General features: G+C 41.6%; 1 protein-coding gene across 4 annotated transcripts in view; it reads left to right on the top strand.

Moving 5' to 3' along the window:
- Positions 1–22,337, top strand: part of LOC131693715 (cyclin-dependent kinase 12) — a 72,954-nt gene extending 50,617 nt beyond the window's left edge. For 3 of the 4 annotated variants that reach the window (XM_058981793.1, XM_058981795.1, XM_058981796.1), the window contains 7 exons: positions 7,161–7,262; positions 9,421–9,729; positions 9,794–9,944; positions 9,998–11,291; positions 11,350–11,738; positions 11,810–12,283; positions 20,973–22,337. In XM_058981793.1, the coding sequence (XP_058837776.1) occupies positions 7,161–7,262; positions 9,421–9,729; positions 9,794–9,944; positions 9,998–11,291; positions 11,350–11,738; positions 11,810–12,283; positions 20,973–21,186 (2,933 nt within the window). In that variant the 3' untranslated portion in view covers positions 21,187–22,337. The remainder of the gene's footprint in view (positions 1–7,160; positions 7,263–9,420; positions 9,730–9,793; positions 9,945–9,997; positions 11,292–11,349; positions 11,739–11,809; positions 12,284–20,972) is intronic. The other variant, XM_058981794.1, reaches the window with a different exon arrangement.

The raw sequence follows: 22,337 nt of genomic DNA on the forward strand, positions 1-22,337 counted from the left end.
TTTCAATTAGTTTTGTCCATAATCGCGTAGCTCTTAACCTTCTCTATTTTTTTCCGAGAACACCTTCTCCTCTAAGTTATTAGACGTTTGTGACATACTAAATTCCACAGTGTGCTGAAAGCTGGTACGCTCACGTTAAACTTATTCAATGATAGTTGCGTTTACGAGAGGTTAGATTTATTTACTCTATTGTATAGCACCCCTGGCGCTGCAGTTATCAATTAATTGGATATCCAATTGCTCTAAATTGTAGGTCTAAGCAAACACAAAACAACTTTACCAAATAAAGTATGGTGCTAAATGTTAACTCAGATAAAATATTCGAGCCCCAATTAGTCGAAATCCCATAGGCTAAGTGAATCCTATTAGGTGGGTACCGCACAATACGAATCCACGTAGTAGGAATCAGCGTAGTAGGAGACCCGACTGTATCAAAATTCAGTATGTAGACAGCCTTGGAGAACTTTTTTATCATTTGTGGAATTATAAAAAATCCATATTGGAAATTGTAAAACAAAACGATGAAAAATTAATTGCGCTATTCAGAAAAAATATTATTCCTCGAAGAGCTCAAAATTAACCAAGTTAGTACATTTTTTTCTGTCAGCAGTGCTACCGCCAGTTTCTGGACGTAGTCCTGGTAGCACAATCTTCCTAACCAATATAACTACTAAAGCATTTTCTGTTGATTTGAAAGTGATCGATTTGGATTTCAGATCCTTTGTCAGGTGATCTGCAGGGAGCCAATACTTTTTAAAACTACGTGACAGATTTGTGTTGTATTTTTAAAACTACGTGACAGATTTGTGTATTCCAACGTTGGAATATTCAAACCAATCCATTCAGTCAATCCTTTAGACGTAATCAGCGAGAATGGTTTTATGGTAGTTCAAACTACGCATATCATTTACAATACACGATTAATCGTATCTCTTCTATAAATCGTTATAAGTCAATGGAAGTGTAGTAAGTAAATTGATTAGAGAGAGCCAAATAAAAGTTTTTCAAAAATTCAACGGAGAAAATGAAATTGATCTTATTATAATTTCCTTTTTTCAATGAACTTTAACGTTCAATAAAGCAATAAAATATTATCAAGTGATTCATTTTCAATCGCCCTGGTCGGGACTATTGATTGATTCATAAATGAAATACGATACGGCCGTTATAAAATATTCTTCCTGAAAAACTCAAATTTTCATGGCGTAATAACGCTATGGAAACAAAAAAAAGTTGTTGTTTTCAGCGTGATTTTCGTGATACCTAGTCTCGAATCTCAATAAAACAAAAGAAAAAGAAATATTATCAAAACAAATATATTATTTTGGTTTACAATCTCACAAAATGTGTCATTTAATTTTTTTTAAATCCAAATATTAGTATGATAATTATTCCCTGAGACACTGAGGAAACTTTACTAAGCTTTCTTACATCTGTGTTCAAAAATGTTTCAAAGCAGTCAAATCCAGTATGGAAATTAATTATAGGGAACTCAAAAATTCGTTTGTTGGTATTTGTGGAATGTCCAAAATATTTGCTTCAACTGTTATAAATTTCATCAGGTTTTCATCAATGCTGTGTGGAAATCGGTTTCTGAGAAATAAAACCAATCTTACAAAAAATTGTGACATGTGATAATTGATGGAACTTCCAAATAATTTTCAATTTGGCAAGCCTCCATTATTGTTTGGAATAAAGCCAAAGATGTTTTTAAATATGTGTTATCAATTCAACACAAAACCGTTGGTTTCAAACGATCATCAGTTTCAAAATCATCAAATATCAACATGCAAATTCAAAATAGAAAATGTTTTTCCATTTTTTGGCGTATAAAGATAAATTAGCATCGCGGTTTGTTTTCGTCTCGTAAAATAATGAAATATCATAGATCTCCCAAGAGAATCGAAAATCATCAAGTTTCAATGAAGAAATTTATTTCAAATCATTTTCAACTATTTCTACATTCAGAATTACTCAAAACAGTTGTGCTAAAAGCTTTCGATATTTCGAGCTTTCGTAGCACGCCATCTGCATCAACCCAAGGATAACTTTTAGTACACTTGTTTTTCTTTTCGTATTTTTCCACGCTATTTCGCGTGCGACGGTACACTGCGTATCGCGAGGAAAATTGAAAAACGCTGTTATGAAGTTTTCCAAAACGATTTTTTCTTTGTACCATCAGATTCCTTGGTTTCTAACGAATCCGTACATATGCAACACTTGGGTAGTTTTGTAGGAAATATCGAAGAAACAGCAGGTTGAAAATATTGCTCCACTTTTGCGCACCTATACATACAAATTTTACTTTAGTTGTGTCTGTGCGGGTGGAAAAACTGCTTCTAGTAAAATGGAAATTTTTCAATGAAAAGCGGAAAATATGGAAAATCGGAGAAAATCACGTCCTAGAAAAATTGTTTAGCTATGTTGTATTGGAAAAATCAAAATTTTAAACACATGATTGCAAAAACTGTGTGCTTTTTCAACCGGAAAAAGCACACAGTTTTCCGAGTTGGAAAATTTTGAATTTTCCATTTCGGCCAATTCATAGTAAAAACAATTATCTAGGTCGTGATTTTTTTCTTTTTTCCATATTTTGTCATTTTCTTTGAAAATAAAATAAAAAACCGCAAAAAAACACGAAAAATGGCGGATTGCCCGACGGGGGCCTTAAATGAAAGGTTAGGGTATGAGAACAACTTTCTTCTTCGGAGTGAATCTGATAAAACGCATCCTACTAGTGGCGAATTTTGATTTTTTGAAAAATGGGTCGATTTTGGATAAAATTTCAAATTTATGCCTGTTGAAGTGGTCCCGAGCTGTCTTAGATTTTTTCAGCATTTTTTTATTTTTCTGAAGATCCAAATGGAGAAGTTTGGTTAGTTAGTTTGTACAAATCTTGAATTATAAGAGCGGCAGAGCCATTAAAACGTAGTAAAAAGTGAAATTTTTGGTGTTTTTCAGTATTTTTTCTTCAAAACTGGGTATCTACAAAATTTTAAAAGTAAAGAGAATACCTTATATAGTTGAACCAAATACAGGGTCGTAATTTTGCCGAAGAAAGTGTATAGCTACGGTTAATGGGGTATGAGTTATTTAAATTTTTGTTAGACAACCTTTGACATTTTTAGCAATTCATCAAAAATAATGCTGTTCCAAAAAAATAAATCAGTTCAAATGTGCTTTGACCACAAATTGTTTTTCGGAAAATAGAAGGAAAATGATGAAAAATGACGTTTTTTGTACGTCTTTAGTATGCCAAGACGAGGTTTAATGAGCATCTGATGATTTTTTTTTGTAACTTAAATTATAAAAATAATGATAACTTTGCTAATGACGCCAAGTCTCTAATTATTTTTTGAAAAGTTAATTCTCCATAATTACTTCTAGGAGGCATCTTCAACAAAATAATTGTGTCAGAAGATGCGCTGTATTCTGTTGTAAAACGTTTTCGAGGATATTTGCCCCAAATTCGACTATTTCGGAATTATGTGATCTGTGACAATAAATTTCAGTTTTTCAACACTCACCTCACTCTTCGGCATTTTTCTCCACTTTAAAGTTCCTAACATGGAAATTAGACCTTATATACAAAATGTGAATACGCCAATCAATTCAGTCTTCAAATATACACCATAACTTGCCCTTAACTCAACATCTTTGTTTAATTTTAGTGATTTTCAAACCCGCTAGGTGGCTGTTAGTGTACAAAATAATTTAAAAAAAAATCGTCAAATGCTCATAAAAACCGATTCTGATGTACTAGAGACAAGCGAAAAATGCCATTTTTCATCATTTTCCTTCTATTTTCTGAAAAATAATATGCGGACTAAGCATACTTCAGTTGTTTTATTTAGTAGAACAGAGTTATTTTTGATGAATATCATAAAATGTCAAAAGGTTACCTAACAAAAACTTAAATAACTCATGCCCCATTGGCCGCAGCTATACACTTTTTTCAGCAAAATTACGCCCCTGTATTCGGCTCAACTATATAAAGTATTTTCTTTACCTTTAAAATTTTGTAGATACCCAGTTTTGAAGAAAAACTACTGAAAAACAACAAAAATTTCACTTTTTACTAAGTTTTAATGGCTCTGCCGCTCTTATAATTCAAAATTTGTACAAACTAACTAACCAAACTTCTCCATTAGGACATTCAGAAAATAAAAAAATGCTAAAAATAATCTAAGGTCGTTCAGGAGCACTTCGAGAGGCACGCATTTGAAATTTTACCCAAAATCGGTCCATTTTTCAAAAAATCAAAATTCGCCACCAGTAAGGAGCATTTTAGCAAATTCACTCCGAAGAAAAAAGTGCTCCTAATACCCTAACCTTTCATTTAAGAAGTGAGCCCGATGACTTTTTTAACATGATGTCATTTTGGGACACCCTATTGCATAGCCTTTCTATAGGAGAAAGGCAAAAATGGAGACACCAATTGTGTTTCTGAGCAAATCCCTAGTCGAGCGCGATGTTTCGCGAGGAAAAGAATTTATTTTAAGCTGATGAGAACTAATGATATTGAAACATTTGGTTTGGCTTTACAAGCCAATGCGAGATGCACTATGCTATATTTCTACCTAAGGAGAAAAATTAGGATGAAAACCAATTTTCCTACATTAAGGAGAAAATTGGGTCAGACATAAATGTGCCTGAAAGGACACAATACCTATAACTAAATTATAGACTTCGTCTCATCAGAATCCGACTCTAACTGAGTGACAGAACTAGCTAGTGCCGGATTGACGCTAGTTCCAAAAAAATGGAGACACTACTTTTGTTCGTTCACAAGCCCCTAGTTAAGCGAAATGTGCTTGAAAACTGACGATGCAAAGCTTAATGCCTTATAGAACCTATAGTAAGGACTACAGTCCTCTATTCCTTCCTCACAGTCTCTCTTCAGGAATGAAAATCTCAAATGGAAGATTAAAACCTACTCGGCATGTTGCAAAAGTTTCGAGATTCTACCTTCTCTTCTGTTCTCGTATTATTTTTTCGATTAGCTTGTCGTTGGACTCAGCGAACGATATCAGTTGTTCTGCTTTTCGAGTATTTTAACTAGAAATGGTATCGACGATCTTTTCGACTGCAATTCAATCGACTACCGGCAACAGCCGATTCCAACGATTGGGGGGGGGGGGGGAGTTACCCAAGTAACCGTAAACATAAAGCCATTGTATTGGCTGTACTTTCGAATTGCATAAAAAATTCTATTTAGCCTTCATAATGCAATGAAGCTCTACATTCCATCGTAAATGCATAAAAACCCTGAATTTTTTTGCATTCAGATAGATCAATAAACACAGTACGTGTGCTAGCTAAATTTTTTCAAAGCCATGGGAGTTACAATTTGATATTTCAAGAAAAATAATAGATCGACAACGCGAACTTAAACGTTGGGTGATTTTTTCCGGGTCTCTATAGAATTTTCTAAAAGAGACCTAACATCACGATATTCCACGACCAAACAACGTGCTTGATGTCGTGGTAACCCTCGCTCCAAGCGCAAAGATTACTCTCACTCAGTAAGCCCATAGGAATGTAGCCACCGCCCCAGGTCCCCAAAAAGCGATAGGTTATTCAAGAAAAATATCGTCTATGTTCCCATTTTAGCACTCTCGTTTCCCGGAATTGAAGAATTAACACGAACCCATACCATGATTGAGTGTCATGATTTCCCTGCCAAAGCACTTTGAGATCATTAATTCCCTAAAAAAATACAGGGAGTGCTTATGTACCTTCATTGAAAGAAGAGCCTTGATTGTACTTAAGCTACCAGTGAAGATGATATAATGGTCTATGGACAGAGTGTTAATGATGCTGGGGAATTGCAGCTAATTCTACGACGTAAACGAGAGCAAGATCATTGAGCTTGAAGGAGATGAATACTGCCCATAATCGCAAGTCAGTATCATGTCTATAGGGAATCCCATGGAACATGGGACAAATATGCGATTACAGGCAGTATATATTTTTGTGTAAAATACCTGACCCTGTGGACCCTTTGATGCCTTATCCGTTTGCGTAGAAAATTTTCTTTCAGTAGACGTGTTTATATTTGTTTGCACATATTTTAGGCATCTCCCGCGAACTTATGTGTTCCGTGTCTCTTCTTGACGCGGACATGTCAAAGAACACAGTGAAATTAGAAGTATCTTGCAGGTTGACACGAATGGAACCATACGTAGAAGGATTAGTATCTTGCATCAAGTGATTGAAGCACGCTGTCATAAATCTGGTTTGCGATCAAAACACGAGAAGTCTTTAAACAATTTCAATAATCCGTGGATTCATAACCTCATATAGGAGCTTTTCTAAACTCATCGTGCGGGTCGAATACAAGTAAACGAAAGCAATACGAAAACAACGATACTGTATTTGTTTCAGTTTGATGATATGAATGTTCACGGTGGAGCGGAAACAGAAACACCCGTAATACATCACAGATAATATCGTTGTTTGATTCAACCTTATTAGGTCTCCCGGTTGGCACCAATATTCAGTTTTCGAGCGAATAAAATTAATCCTTTGTTTTTGGCATTTAGTTATCAGATTCCTAATGTATCTTCCAAGAACCTATTAAATCGAGCCAGACAGCGAGGTTCTTAAATGTCAAAATGTGGGCGATCATGCTACCCGTTAAATGAGTCTTGTGGAAGACTCAAGTAGTTTATTCGGGAAGTTGGCCAATCGCCATGAAAGAAGCTCATGTGTTTTGTGACAACAAATTGTAGACATAGTCGTTCAAAATTGATGAAAGGTCGTGCTGATGAAGCTTATCCGAGAGAACCTCAACTGATATCGAATCGTCAGCTCCCGTAATGTCTAACAATACAGATACCATTTGCTCTTTACGAACGTACGCCAGTCAAATTTCTGATGAAATGAGCGCAAGGGAATCATTCGTCCGTTTGCCTTCGCGAAAAAAAATGCGGCCACAATAACAAGCCATTCGTCTCAACCCAATTATCGAGGAGTCTTTCCTCCATCAATTTTCGGGTAGAAGAAAGCACTGCAATCGACCGATACGAATTGTGGTCGGATGCTGGTTTTTTTTCCCGGGCTATGGCTAGCAATCACTCTCACTTGTCTCGTGTCGCATGGAACATTATTCTACACAAGAAACCTATTGCACAAATTCAACAAACGTCTCTTTGCAGGGTCCGGCAGACTCTTCAATAAGTTGAATTTTATTCTGTCTGGCCTAGGAGCATTTATTCCGCAAAACAGGAGTGCAATTGGGAATTCCATCATCGAAAAAGGTGAGTCTATTTTGTAATCTTTACGGCGACACGTCGCGTACATTTTTCTGTGTAGGAACAGAGTCCGAGCATTCCTTCCTTGCAAAGTCACTTTCGTTTGTTACATTTCAATTACCGGCCCAAATAATCGCCTTTTTCGCGCGAAGCAAATTTTTAAATTTGCTGATCAAACCCATGTAACGCTCTAAGTTTTTCGTGGTTCTACCCCTACGCTTCGTTATATGCTTCGCACTTTTCCGCATATGGTACACCTCGTTTGGGCTTGAACCGTCGCCTCGATCATCAAGGCAGCAAGAAAGACGTATTGTTCGTTCGAAGAAAGCTCCTGTACCGTGGCTATAGTATCTGTGATCTCACTTTCATATTAGGGGAAAGTGAGGCAATATCGCTATGTGGGGCGAGTTGAGCACCCCAGTTTTCCAAGAATCTATGAACAATTTTCGATTTGTTTTTGTTTGCACGAATACTCCGTCAATCACCATTACATGATGTAACATTTCAATTGCGACATAAAACAAATCTTAAATCACAAAAAATACAAAAATCAAACTATATGAAATAAGCATTCGCATGACCTATTACCTGGGCGGTAATTGAAAAATGCATACATCTTCGGAATATTTAACGTCTTTCTAACTATTTCAAACATAAAAATAATTTAACAAGACTTTCTAGTTTCCAAAAAAAATCTGCGAAAATAGATCTACAGCATGGGGCAAAATGAGCACAACGTAAATCTCATATGAGTTTATGCATTAAATTTCGAAAAGTTATTCCTATGTAAACATTTTATATCCGAAGCTACTACGAACGATGAATAATAATATTTTTCGAGAAAATTACCCGAAAATATATTATTAAAACAAAATGTAAATTTGTATCTAATAGTTCCGAAAATGCTGCTAAAAACTATAAGATGAATTTCATTGGCAACTAATTATCACTAAATCAATGGAAAATATGATTGTTATTAATTACAAGTGAAATAAATTTTAAATTTTGTAATAAAATATAATCTTCTGCGACATGACCATATTGCCCCTTAAGATTGCTCATATTTCCCCACAAGGTTTTTACCAAGTCAAAAATCGATAATTACAAACAACTGTTATTTTCAAAGACTTTAAATTTTCTGCAGCACGTATAATAACTGCATGTGAAGAATATGTTGTATTCTACCAATAGAGGGAAATTTGGGATTATTTGTATGTTTTGCTGCAGATATATTTGCCTTCAATCTTAGGGTGCTCATATTGCCTCACTTTCCCCTACTTCAATCAATATTTAAAAAGAGATGCTCTATTATCATTCAAAAGGTACCCACGTACAGCTCCGTGGGAGATGAAATCTTCTAAAACCAAGCACGGAGCTGGTAGATGTTCCAAAATATTGAAGAAGTGCTCGAGTTAGGGCACTTGGAGTGAGCCATACGAAAAGCTTCTCGCATTGTTCAAAAAAGGTCTTTGAAAAAAGCCTACAAAAAGAAAACTGAGTACGGTAGATATTCAGATTTTCGCGATTGAACAAAAACATTTAGGTGAAACTGCATGTTGACGATGAAAGAATCGACGAAGATTCGTTCTCTCGTCCGCCATTATGTTTATTTTTCAAACTTAACCCAAAATATGTTTTTGAGAGTCATCAGTTCAACCCTCCTGAAGTTTTGTAGTGCATTAAGTGCATACAGCTATCCAGAAAAAACGCAACTGTCTGTCGGTTAATATTCGCCCAAAATGATTGAATCTCCAGCTAGTTCTCTTTATCAAATAAGAATTTTTTTTATCCGTATGTTCCAATAACTTATGTGTGTAATACTTGAATGAACTATGCCTAACGCTTCTAACATTTTTTTCCTTCTGCCGGTAAAGATCATTCGAAACATCGGGTTTTTATATTGAACTATGATCCGTTACTCCAATATTATTATTCTCTCTGCAATCAATTTTAGTCAGTACCACTCAATCATTAAAATCTACCAACTAAGGATAACTTCGAAAATTTTTACTCAATAGCTAACACCAAATTCTTCGCAGTCAGCATTTCATAACATTAAAAAAATCAATTTCGGCACACAGTTTCCTATTGCAGTAAAAAACTATGCCATATCTCTCGTATTGCAAAAAAAATACAAAAACTTTATTCACTTCTCCAATTACAGGAACCCCTCCCATCCGGCCATCCAGTCATTTGATCAACAGCCCCTATGGGGATTCGTCCCGAGGGCGGAGCCCGCATTCGGGTCGAATAGTTACCACCACCCGGAAGCTGTACCAATCGACGTCATCACCTCACACCCCTCCAGTCGCTATGAAAAAGAGTTCGACTTCCTACCAACAGCATCAACAGCAAATGCTGCATTGCAGCCCCATTGCTATCAACGACAGTCCAACGCCCCGTGCAGTAACCCGCTATCGACACAGTCCATCATCCAACAGGCATGCATCGAATCGTCGAACGCCAAGTCCAAGTAAGAACACAAACGTATTGTGTGATGAGTAATCAACAACTAACTAATCGGTGTTTTATTGCAGATGGTAGGCACAAACCTTACACTCCACCGCCTTCGAAAAGGCGGAGGGAAAGATCTCCTTCGGAAAAAGATTACTATCGGAAGGACAAACGGTACTCGTGGCGGGAACCGGATTGGACTCAGCACGATCGGCGCGGTGAACAAAGCCGAAGGTATCTGATTAACTCCTTTATTTATCCCGTATCTAAATACTTGATCGTTTTAGAAGTAACACTCCGCTTCCCGTACATCGTCGAAGACCTTCAATGGCCAAATCGCGATCTCGCAAGAGTTACTACAACAGCTCATCGCCCGATCGAAGTCGAAGTCGTGCTCGATCGAGGCATCATTCGCGAAGTCCTCGACGCTCGTCCCCAGGCAACCGGCGTTATTCAAGCGATAGTCGGTCACGTTCTCCCTCAGATCTGTCAGTATCGAAAAAATTCGACATCAAGCAAAAAATCACCGATACCAGCTTCTTTGCGGAACTGATCAAAGACAAACATAAGCGACTGAAAACTTTGCAGGAGATTCTAGAGGCTAAGGAAGGCCAGGAAGGTGCCTCAAATGTGACAGTGGTAAGTGAGAATAGCATGTCTAATGACTGCATGATAACGGCTGCTGAATCTAGCGCGGCGAACGCAAACGGAATGAAAGATGTAAGCATAACGGATATTCCGATGCCGGATCAGTCGGACAGCTTGTCCCGAATTCCAGAGTCGACATCCAAAGATACCGTAGATACGTCCGTAGCGGTAGGCAGCACGTCTGACGATAGTGCAAGCAAAGACTCACGAATACCTGTGATATTGAATAGTAAAAGCAGCGAAAGTGTCAATCCAAGTGCCAGTCAGTCGACCGTATCGGCACCGACTGCAGTAATGGAACCGAAACCAGCGGTACTCGTTAAACCAAAAAGTCTCACCAATCTACCGATGCCACCGGGGGTAAATGTAGCCGAATTGGTGGGTGCACAGACGCCTAGCCCCCCACGGCAAATTAGCCCAGTAGCTGGGGCTCAGATGAAGGTGATGCCCATTCCGACCCTCACGACGACGGGAGCTATTACAACGTCTAACCTCAACAGCAACAATAGTCATCATCTCCACCATCATCCTCATCATCACCACAAGAGCAACAGCAGCAGCAGTAGTAGCAAGCGAAGTAGCAATGAACACAAAACTTCCTCCTCGTCGAGCACGTCATCAGCACCTTCGAGTTCGTCCGTCAAGAAGGGCTTGCTGAATTTACCTATGCCACCGATGGTTCCTGGTTCGGAAGACCTGAGTGGAGACGATGACATCGGATCACCACCACCCCTGTCGGACACGCCGACAAAGAAATCCAGCAAGTATGGAAAGTCTAGCAAGAAGCCCAGAGGACGACCACGAATATTGACCAGGCGGTACTCAAGAAACATGTCCGGTCCAATGTCTGCGTCTGGTGGAAAAGATTGGGGGGAACGATGCGTTGATGTGTTCGATATGATCGAACAAATCGGCGAAGGAACCTACGGACAGGTAAGATCAAAATTCGTTGCTACACAAAGCTTGTTACGTTACGGGATTTATTTTCTAGGTGTACAAAGCAAGAGATCGCGAGACGAACGAACTGGTAGCTCTGAAAAAAGTTCGGTTGGAACACGAGAAAGAAGGATTTCCCATCACGGCTGTGCGAGAAATCAAGATTCTTCGCCAGTTAAACCACAAGAATATTGTTAACCTGCGTGAGATTGTTACCGATAAGCAAGATGCTCTAGAGTTTCGCATAGACAAGGGATCTTTTTATCTGGTGTTCGAGTACATGGATCACGATCTGATGGGACTGCTGGAATCCGGGATGGTGGAGTTTAACGAGCAGAACAATGCAAGCATCATGCGGCAACTGCTGGATGGACTGAATTACTGCCACAAGAAGAATTTTCTGCACCGAGACATAAAGTGTTCCAATATTCTGATGAACAATAAGTAAGTGTCGCAGATAGAATGAATGACTATGAAACTGTTGGTTAACTTTCACGTTTAAATTTTTTTTGCAGGGGTGAGGTGAAGTTGGCAGATTTCGGTTTAGCACGACTTTACAATGCCGATAATCGAGAGCGACCATACACCAACAAAGTGATCACGCTGTGGTATCGGCCCCCAGAGTTGCTGCTGGGCGAGGAACGATACGGTACCGCAATCGACGTGTGGAGTTGCGGTTGTATTCTAGGAGAGCTATTTCTCAAAAAACCGCTCTTCCAAGCCAATCAGGAACCTGCTCAGCTGGAAATGATTGCCCGACTTTGCGGCACACCGACACCGGCCGTATGGCCAAATGTCATTAAGCTACCGCTGTTTCATACGCTGAAAGCCAAAAAGCAGTACCGGCGGAAAATTCGGGAGGACTTCGTATTTTTGCCGGCATCCTGCCTGGACCTGCTGGATAAGATGTTGGAATTGGATCCGGATAAGCGAATAACGGCCGAGGCGGCACTCAATTCAGCCTGGCTGAAGAACATTGTACCCGATCAGTGAGTATCGTATTTAAGTTTTTCAAATTGACACTTTAGAATGGGTACCGGTATAGTCACAACTTCAAAATTCAATCCTGGTCAGGTACGACCGAGATAATACTCAAAGACCAATCTAGATGTGTTCCTACCCTGACACAGAAGTGGTGTAGGATCATTATTTTCGTTGAGTGATACTCTGCCGTTATAAGCATATTTGTCCCATGTTCTCTGGGATTCCCTATATACAAGGGATAAATATGCGTAGAACGGCAGTACTGCCGGAGATAAGAAATTTGAGTCTTTGAGGTTATCCCCAAAATGACGTTAAGTCATCTTCGCTATGCAACCTGATTGCCAACGGCTTCTTAGGGGCCGTACACAAATGGCGTAGCTTTTTTCCGACGATTTTCGACCCCTCCCTCCCCCCTCGTAGCATTTGGTCACAAAACTCAAACCTCCCCCTTGTAAATAACGTAGCATTTCCTTACACCCCCCCTCCCCCATCCTTGCGCAACGCGGCCGGGGAATGAAAAAAATACATATGTTTTTCAATTCTTTTAAATACATGTCCTTACAACATGTTTGACGGCTTTTATCAACATTTTCATTATAACAGCAAATTGCGTGCAAAATAAGCCCATTTCATGACAAATATAGTGTTTATAGTTCTGTTTTGAATTTTATATGTCATGGAGCATGAAGAGAAGTTCTCTCAGTTAAAAATCCTGCAGCTGTCAATGATTCTAAGAAGCATACGTTCATCTAAATTACTAAATTTTGTTTGGTTGAATCCGAAAAGCAAATTTAATTCAGCTAGCAAACTAAGTCTACTAGTTAGTAACATAAGCTAACTAATGTAGTAAGTTAACTCCGCATACAAAATATTTCGTATTTTTTTTGTGAGCTTGTAATTCCGGGAATCGTAAAATTCACCACATCAAAAACCACGTGAAAAGTAGCTTGTGTGAATTTAAATTTATGTCTCTTGGGAGTGAGGGAACATTAAATAGTTTTCTCTACTCTTAAAAAAATTTAAACTTAATGCTACGTCGCACAACTTATGACCCTACCCTCCCCCACGTCACACTTCGTCACAAATTAGGTATAACCCCCCTACCCCCTAAAATGCTACGTCATTTATGCATGGCCCCTTAAGGAAATTCAACGAATTTGTATTTCCAACTTGCGGGTTAACTGATAGTTATCAAATATTATCGAACATGGTATCGACCAGTTGGATTATCGGTTATTTCAAACAAAAAAACAGTTCGCATAACAAGCGATGCTTATCTTTTCCAGTTCTTTGACTTTGTGTTGCTGCGTGAGGATAGGGGCAAGTACTTTGAAGTTATAGTGATTTCCAAACTCCACTAGTCGGCTCACAATAATGATCAAGAATCACGAAAGCGTGCACGCACAATGCAGATGCCATCCAACAGCTCAAGAACAACAAAGCAGCTGGCAAAGATGGTATCGGAGCAGAACTCATCAAGTTGGGCCCGAAAAAGTTGGCCACTTGTCTGCACCGGTTAGTAGTCATAATTTGGGAAACCGAACAGCTACCGAAGGAGTGGAAAGAAGGGGTGATCTACCCCATTCACAAGAAAGGCTACCATTTGGAGTGTGAGAACTTCCGAGCGATCATCATTTTGAATGCCGCCTACAAAGTGCAATCCCAGATCATCTTCCGTCGTCTATCACCTAAAGTAAATGAGTTCGTGGGAAGTTATCAAGCCGGCTTCATCGTTGGCCGGTCGACAACCGACCAGATCTTCACCGTACGGCAAATCCTCCAGAAATGCCGTGAATACCAGGTCCCAACGCATCACCTGTTCATCGACTTCAAGGCGGCATACTACAGTATCGACCGCGTAGAGCTATGGAAAATCATGGACGAAAACAGCTTTCCCGGGAAGCTGACTCGACTGATCAAAGCAACAATGGACGGTGTACAAAACAGTTTAAGGATTCCGGGTGAATTCGAATCTCGACGGGGACTGAGACAAGGTGATGGACTCTCGTGTAATAATAGACAACATCGCTCTGGAAGGTGTGATGCGACGAGCCAGGCTCAACAGCCGGGGCCCGATCTTCACGAAATCCGGCCAATTTGGCGCCCTCTATGCGGTCACAGGTGGAACTAAATTTTTCTAAGCAAAACATAACTCGTATTAGGTGCTATAATTCTTCTGAACATACTATTGAGCTAAACCTAACCATTATTTCACAAAAATGTATAGTTCGTGGGAATCGAGTACTGATACACAACCATGCACTGCTAGGCCCCATGCAAAACTGACTCAGACATCACTTCGTTAAAAGTTTAATAACTTCTTTTAAGAAAGCCGAATTTACTAGCAGTCTTCGACAAAGTTGTAGACAATTAAATTATCTTTCTTATTTTCACTTACAGTGATAATACGATGCATACAGTGCCACCTAGCGGCGAAAATGCGACCAAGTCGGTTTTCTCCATGTAAATTGTCGAAAAATCCCATACAAACTTCAGGTACGTTGGTCCGGTAGCTAGACTTGTTCGATTTGCTTCAAATTTGGTACAAGCACTCCTAGTGGGACCCGGAATCGACTCAGGGATGGGCCGATAGGTGTCATTTTTTTCCTGTCACTCTACTGTACACCCGCCTGAAACGCGAAGCAGCGAAGGTCGTACTGGTAGTAAATGTGTCAAAAACAGAGTATATGCTGGTAGGCGAAACCGAAAACGGCTGACAATAACGTAAGCCGTGAAATCCGAAGATGCATCATCAGTGGAAGTCGGGCCTACTATGGGCTCCAGAAGAAACTGCGGTCAAGAAAGATTCACTCCCGCACCAAATGCACCATGTACAAAACGCTTATAAGACCGGTGGTTCTCTACGGGCACGAGACTTGGACCATGCTCGAGGAGGACCTGCAAGCGCTCGGAGTTTTCGAGCGACAGTGGACGATCTTCGTCGGTGTGCAGGCGAACAGTGTGTGGCGGCGAAGGATGAACCAAGAGCTCGCTGCACTCTATGGCGAACCCTGTATCCAAAAGGTAGCCAAAGCTGGTAGGATACGATGGACAGGGCATGTTGCAAGAATGCCAGACAACAATCCTGCAAAGATGGTGTTCGCTAATGATCCGGTTGGTACAAGAAGGCGAGGAACGCAGAGAGCACGATGGGCGGACCAGCTGGAACGTGATTTGGCGAGTGTTGGGCGTAACCGATGTTGGAGAGCTGCAGCTACAAATCGAGTATTGTGGAGGCAAATTGTTGATTCAGTGTTATCATGAAATTGATGTTGAACTAAATAAATGAAAAAATGAATCCACTGTCCATTTACATATATGCTGCGAATGAGGATCGAGGATGATGGACAAGCTGTGGATTCACACACACTAGACGGGCTATTCGAGAGTTGAAAACGGTAGATCCTTTGTAATGGACGGTATCCCGACCGAGCTTCTAAAAGTCAGGATTGAACGACTGTACGTAGTAATCCACTGCGTAATTGGTACGATTTTGGTGAAAGAAGAAATGCCTTTGGGCTCCCATATCCTATCTACAAGTAAAATTTCAAACTCAGGCAGCAGGCAAATCTGGCGTGTCAAGTGTAGGATATCGTTTTTTCGTATTCTTAGACTGTGAACTATTGGTGCATTAGCAAAGACGCTAAGTTTGTGGAAGGTGTGCCAGATAAGGCCGGCGAACAGATCGAAGCCGCCAACGACACATGCATCATTAATTTCGAGTCAGTTCGGAAAAGCCAACATGCACGGAACATGAAGCAGAAGACGTCGACGAGTAGGACTCGGTAGTGGAAGATGCTCGATCAGGATGACGACGAACTGATGTTGGGCGAGGATGAGATGGTCCAAACGAGCGACTATTTGTTTATTTGTTGTACCGTCGCCAACCCTTGGCCCCAATGATGGTTACTTAAACTAATTACATTTCAGAATACGCAATATTTTAGTTTTTATCGAATTCCTTGTCAGGTTGAAGTCAAACGCCGTCGCCAAACTGTTAAACACACGCTGGAGTCCGGTAACAGCGCTCTGGCGCCCATAGTTAGTTCTCCTGAACAGGACTCGCAGAAGAGAGTTATTGCGCAGAGCTGGAACGCGAGCTTGAAGATCGAGGCGTCCGAGGATTGTAGGGCAATCCACCCTGGCAGACAGTAAGTCCGAGACCAACAGGGCACGAGAGCAGTCCCTCCGGATGCTTAGAGTATCGAGCTGTATTAACTGACAACGGTTTTCGTAGCTCGGCAGCTGAAATCTGTTTTGCCAAGGAAGATGTCGGAGTGCAAAGCGTATGAACCGGCGTTGGACGGCCTCGATTCTGTCGACACCGTTCTGGTAGTAAGGGTTCCAAACAGCAGAACAATATTCCAGTGTTGAGCGAACCAGCGCGCAATAGAGAGATTTTAAACAGTATACGTCCTTAAAGTTTTTCGCTATTCGGAAAATGAACCCTAGCTGTCTTGAAGCCTTATCCACAATGGATGATGTATGTGGTTTGAACGTTAGTGCCGAATCCATGATGACTCCGAGATTCTTGACGTTAGAGTGTCTTGGAATACTCGAGTCGAAGAGATGGTAGTTAAACTGAATCGGATGGCGTTTCCGCGTGAACGTAACGATTGAGCATTTGCTCGGGTTTAAAACCATTCTGTTTAGATCACACCACGTACTAAAGCTGTCCAGTTCCCTCTGAAGAAGCTCGGCATCGGTTTTATCCCGTATTTGCTGAAAAATTTTCATGTCGGCAAAAGAAAGGCGGGGTCCTTGTAATTTGATGTTGACGTCATTAAAGGAGGAGGAATATCACTGGACCGAGATGGCTTCCTTGTGGGATGCCGGATGTAGCGAAGAATGGTGCAGATAGACTGTCCTTAATGCTGATTTGGAGTTGCCTTCCATCGGGGTAGGAACCAAACCAGCGCAGTAGTTGTCCATGAATACCGAGTTTGTCCAGCTTCGCTATTGCGATATCATGATTGATTTTGTCGAAGGCCGCAGATAAATCCATGTAAATAGCATCGGTTTGCAATCCGTCAGCGAATCCCTCGAGTACATATGTTGTGAACAAGAGCAGGTTAGTCGTTGTCGATCGTTTAGGCATAAAGCCGTGTTGATCGTCTGCAATGTAATGTTTGCAGTGAAAGAAAAGAGGGTCTAACACAACCAGCTCGAATAGTTTTGATACTGCACTTAAACACGAGATTCCCCGGTAATTGTCAATGTTCGATTTGTTTCCTTTTTTGTGAACTGGAAACATGTGCGCTGCTTTCCAGCAGGAAGGGAATGTTCCAGTATTGAGTGATAGCACAAAGACTCGCCGAAGTGGTTCAAGAAGCCCGCTGATGCACTTTTTGACAAAAATCGAGGGAACGCCATCTGGGCCCGGGGAACTAGAAATTGACAAAAATCGAGGGAACGCCATCTAGTCCAGAAGCTGGTGTTACTACCAAAGCCATCGAAGCTATCTGGCGATCCGGCCTCGTACAGGCCTATATGTCTGCTGGATACACTCGGAAAACTCCTGGAAAGGATCATTCTCAACAAGTTAACGAAATTCACGGAAGGTGAGTGCGGACTGTCCAAGATGCAGTTCGCATTTCGCCAAGGAGCATCGACAGTTGATGCAATTCAGACAGTGGTCGAGAGTGCTGAGAAGGTATTTAAACAGAAGCGAAGAGGAGATCGATACTGCATTGTAGTCACGATAGATGTGAATAATGCATTTAACAGCGACAGCTGGGAAGCCATCGCTGCAGCGCTGCACAGAATTAGGTTTCCCGACTATCTATAGCAGATCTCGAAGAGATACTTCCAGAGCAGAGTGAAGGCGTTCCCCAGGGCTCCATTCTTGGTCCAACTCTTTGGAACGGGATGTACGATGGGGTCTTAACACTGCGGCTGCACAGGAAAGAGAAAATCGTGGTTTCGCGGACGTCGTGTCATTAACGGTGATAGGTAAGACACTTGAAAAAGTGGAGGTGTCGGTGACGGAGACAATAGACGCGATCGAGAGCTGGATGAATGCATCAAGCTGCAAATAGCTCATCACAGGACGGAGGTGTTGTAGAGAGCAACTGCAATGCGGTTCAGCGGATGCAGATCGACGTCGGAGGGCACGTGATTGCATTCAAGCAATTGGGAGTGATAATCGACGACCGGTTGAGCTTGAACAACCAAGCGGAACCATGAAAAGCTGAGTCGCGAGTACTTACAGAACAATATCGTCGGAGGCAGTATGCGTTATCGCCGGGATGATCACTCTGGCTGAGGACGTGGAATGCTACCAGCGGAGAAATGCACATAATGCAAGGAGACTGGTCCGAGCGAACTCGTTGGCAAATGGCAGCAAGAGTAGGACAACGTGGTGAAAGGAAGGGTGGACCCAACGACTCATCCCAAATGTGTCGGCTTGGGTGCATTGGAAGCATGGAGAGGTGAACTTCTATTTGAAGCTGTTTTTGTCTGGGCACGGATGCTTCCGGAAGTACTTGCATCGCCCTAGGTTCGAAGAAGTTCGTAGGGGTATACCTGGCGTGATAATTGACAATATTTTTGAAAAGATGCGCCACAACGAGCATACCTGGGACGCTGTCAACAGAGTGGTTAGGAGCATACTCTTCGAGCTACAGAGGAAGTGGCGAAGGGACCAACAAAGTAGCGCAATTGGCTAGAAAGTCGCTATGGAGGCACAAATCGGGTTTCGAGAGAAATTCCTCCGGGGATCTCTCCGATTTTGTAGACTAGGTCCACCGCCGGGACAAATTGAGTAATACGCGACGTAGCACCGGGTTTGGATCATCGGACGCCAATGTACCTGACGTCCGGCTTCACCGGAATCGCCGGACCGACCTCGACACCCTACCGGGTAACTCGTGATTAGACTAGATGCACCGCTGGGGATTAGACTGAGTAGACCGCGTCGAAGAGCTAGCAGTGAACCGGAAGCTACGCTCCACCCGGAATCGTTGGATGGACCTCAGCACCTACTGGCTGGTCCTTTGAGTAGGCTAGGTCCACCGCTGGGGACTAGACTGAGTAGATCGGGACGAAGCGGCGATAGCTCACTGAAACGAACATCGGTATCGGGAGAAATCTACCGCTCGGTTTCGCAAAAATCTCGTCGTGGAACTCTCCGTCGGAGTAGGCTAGATCCATTGTCGGGGACTAGATCAAGTAGTTCGCAAACAAGTAAGGGCGGGAGCTGAATGGCTCATTGGGGAAATGGAGTGAAATGGAGCGAGAGGGGAACCAAAGGGCTCAAAGGAGTTGCGATGCTAAATGGTACCGGACAGCGAGCCAAAGGGCTCAAGAAATTGTGGTGCTTAAACCAAAAAAGATTCGGTATCGGGAGAACTTCCGCGGGGAACTCTGCGTTGGCGTAAGCTAGATTCACCGACGGGGACCAGACTGAGTAGACCGCGATGAGACAGCGGGTCGTCGGGGTACCAGCGAACTGGAATTGCCGAACTGACCTTGACACCTGGCTGGTTGGCTCGGTTTCGGGAGAACTTCTCCCGCCGGGGAATTCTCTGTCGGAGTAGGCTAGGTTCATCGTCGGAAACTAGACCGAGTAGTTCGCGAACAAGTCGGGAGCTCAACGAGTAAGTGGTGCTGAATGATACGAGAAGGGAGTTGCGGTGCTGAATGGCACAAGGGAGCTGAAAGGCTTGGTAAATTAGACAATCTTAAGTTTACGCCCAGAACGTCTTCGTAGGGGAAGAGCACTAAGTCGCAACCCACAGCTAGCCCTCGGACTGCCATGGTCTATATGGTTAGTGGTGTGTCGAGGAGTGGTGCTGTAACTCTAGTGAAAAAAACTAACTACTTAATAGTTGAAATAGAGTGGGTAAAGCATAAGATAGTGCAGGGCAGGAATCAGGTTCAGGCCAAGAGCAGTGTTTTTAGCGGGTCGGGTGATGGCAAGGCCAAACCCGTTCCCTGAGACGTTTGGGTTTCCGCGCATTTTTTCCTGTCTCAAGGCTTTTTTGAAAGTTTTTTAATGCTCTTTAAAAAAACGCTAAACTCAACCAATCGTGATTTGACGTGTAGACCAAACGCGTTCTTAAGTATCTGAGAAGTCACCAAGAACCTCCGCTTACCTCTGGGCTCATGAGAAGAAGGTTAGAATGCTTCGACGACAGTTCAACACCGGATTTCTAATAGAGCATGGTGATGGAATCATCCACAGAAGCGGAATTTGTGACCCTGCTAAAAGGTTCTCAGAAGTTGCTTTGGATCCGTATTTAGTGGCCAAAAAGGACAACCCAGAATCAATTGGTGTGTGGGAGGACATCAAATACTTCTAATGCTTCATACCCAAATACGCTACAATATCCTATTACCACACACCCCTAAATACCGTAAATAGAATTCTCGAATAAAAATTTTATCCTATCATGATTGTCAACACCTAGAAACTGAAATGAAGATGGACTAAGTCGAATATTAGGCAGTTTACTTTACCCTAATACCAGGAATACTCCGGGTACTCAAACCGCCGTAACTCCAACCACAAATGTGTGCAGTGGACTAAACCAGTTGCGTTTTATTTCTAAACCAACTCCGCAACTTTTTATATACAAGCTATGATAGGAATCCCGCGGTGTCTAATTTGGTGCCTCTGGGTCACTTTTTACCCACTGTGTACTCGTTTATTTCTCCTCTAAACTAAACTCAACAATTTTTCCTTCTTTCCAGGCTACCACCGCCGAAGCTACCAACTTGGCAGGATTGTCACGAGCTTTGGAGCAAGAAACGACGAAGGCAACTACGCGAACAGCAAGAATCAGCCGCCAATTTACCACCGGGAAAACCGCCTACCCTACTCAAACCATCCTGCGGATCAGGGACTGCCGTCCGAATGGGATCCGTTCCACCCGGCGTCGGTGGTAGTGGCGCCGAATTAGGCTAAGTAAAGGAATGCGCATTTGTGCTACATTGTGTGACGGATGGATGCCTTTGTCCATGGTTCAGCTACCGAAGTACCGCTGACAATAAAGTGCCGCTGGCGGAAGATGATAATGATACTGTTGATGATGAGGATGTCTAAAATCGTTTCGGGAAGGTTGTCTTGCCCTCGCCACCTTCCTTAGCACTAAAGCTACCAGCAACAAAATTTAGCTCTGTTTGACTGAGAATTTGAACAAATGCAGCACTAGACGGAACAGGCATCGCAGCTGGATCCTGTTCAATTGGGATGGATGCTAGATTCCGTTTCCTTGTCATTTTTTTCTTAGAGGGAGGAAGAAACAATAGACTTAAAAACAGTGGAATCTACGATTTTCTATTTTTATGAAAAAGAGAAAGAAAATGTGGAGAGTAGGAAAAATAGTGTATAGAAAATAAAGTTAGTAGACACCCTGTACTAAATGTAAGTATATTGAAAATGCTGAAGAGACAAAATGAATAAGATGAGAAAGAAACTACGAAACATGAGATAGCGAGTATAAATTAATTATTGCAAATAATAAGGACTTAGGTGAACAACCTTATCAACCTGTAAATTTGTTATTGATTGATGGTTAGTATTTCGCAACAAATCATTTTCTTTTTGTTATCAAGGAATAAATTTTACGAGTCGATCTGAGTCAAAAGACTCTAAACGTCAACATTCTCCATTCAGTTTTCAGCTTCCCTTGTTTTGTATAATAATGAAACGGTGACGTTAGGTTGTATTGTTTGCTCGACAACAGTCCCAGGTAAATGTGGAATTTAGCCGGATCCACCAATCAACCGTGAGTTGGCAATATAAACATGTCGAGTACAAACCTAGAACCTGACCAGGATACAGCACTTGTGTATATTGAACTTCTTTCTTTCTCGGTGCGGTAGAGACTGAAAGTTTTGTACTAAAGATTATAAAACGGGATGTACAGTGTACACAAAACAAACAAAAACATGGATTTCGGTAGGTGCATTCACATTAAGCTACGCAAGGCACGTGAAACACGAACAGAAACCAAGTAAAACAACTCTGTTGGTGTAAGCTAACGGTTTGCAGGAGAAACTATAAGTGGATGGATGCCAATTTATAAATAAAAATGATAAAACTCTTTGACCAAA

Source organism: Topomyia yanbarensis, chromosome 3 (genome assembly GCF_030247195.1).
Source record: "Topomyia yanbarensis strain Yona2022 chromosome 3, ASM3024719v1, whole genome shotgun sequence".
Lineage (NCBI taxonomy): Eukaryota > Metazoa > Arthropoda > Insecta > Diptera > Culicidae > Topomyia > Topomyia yanbarensis.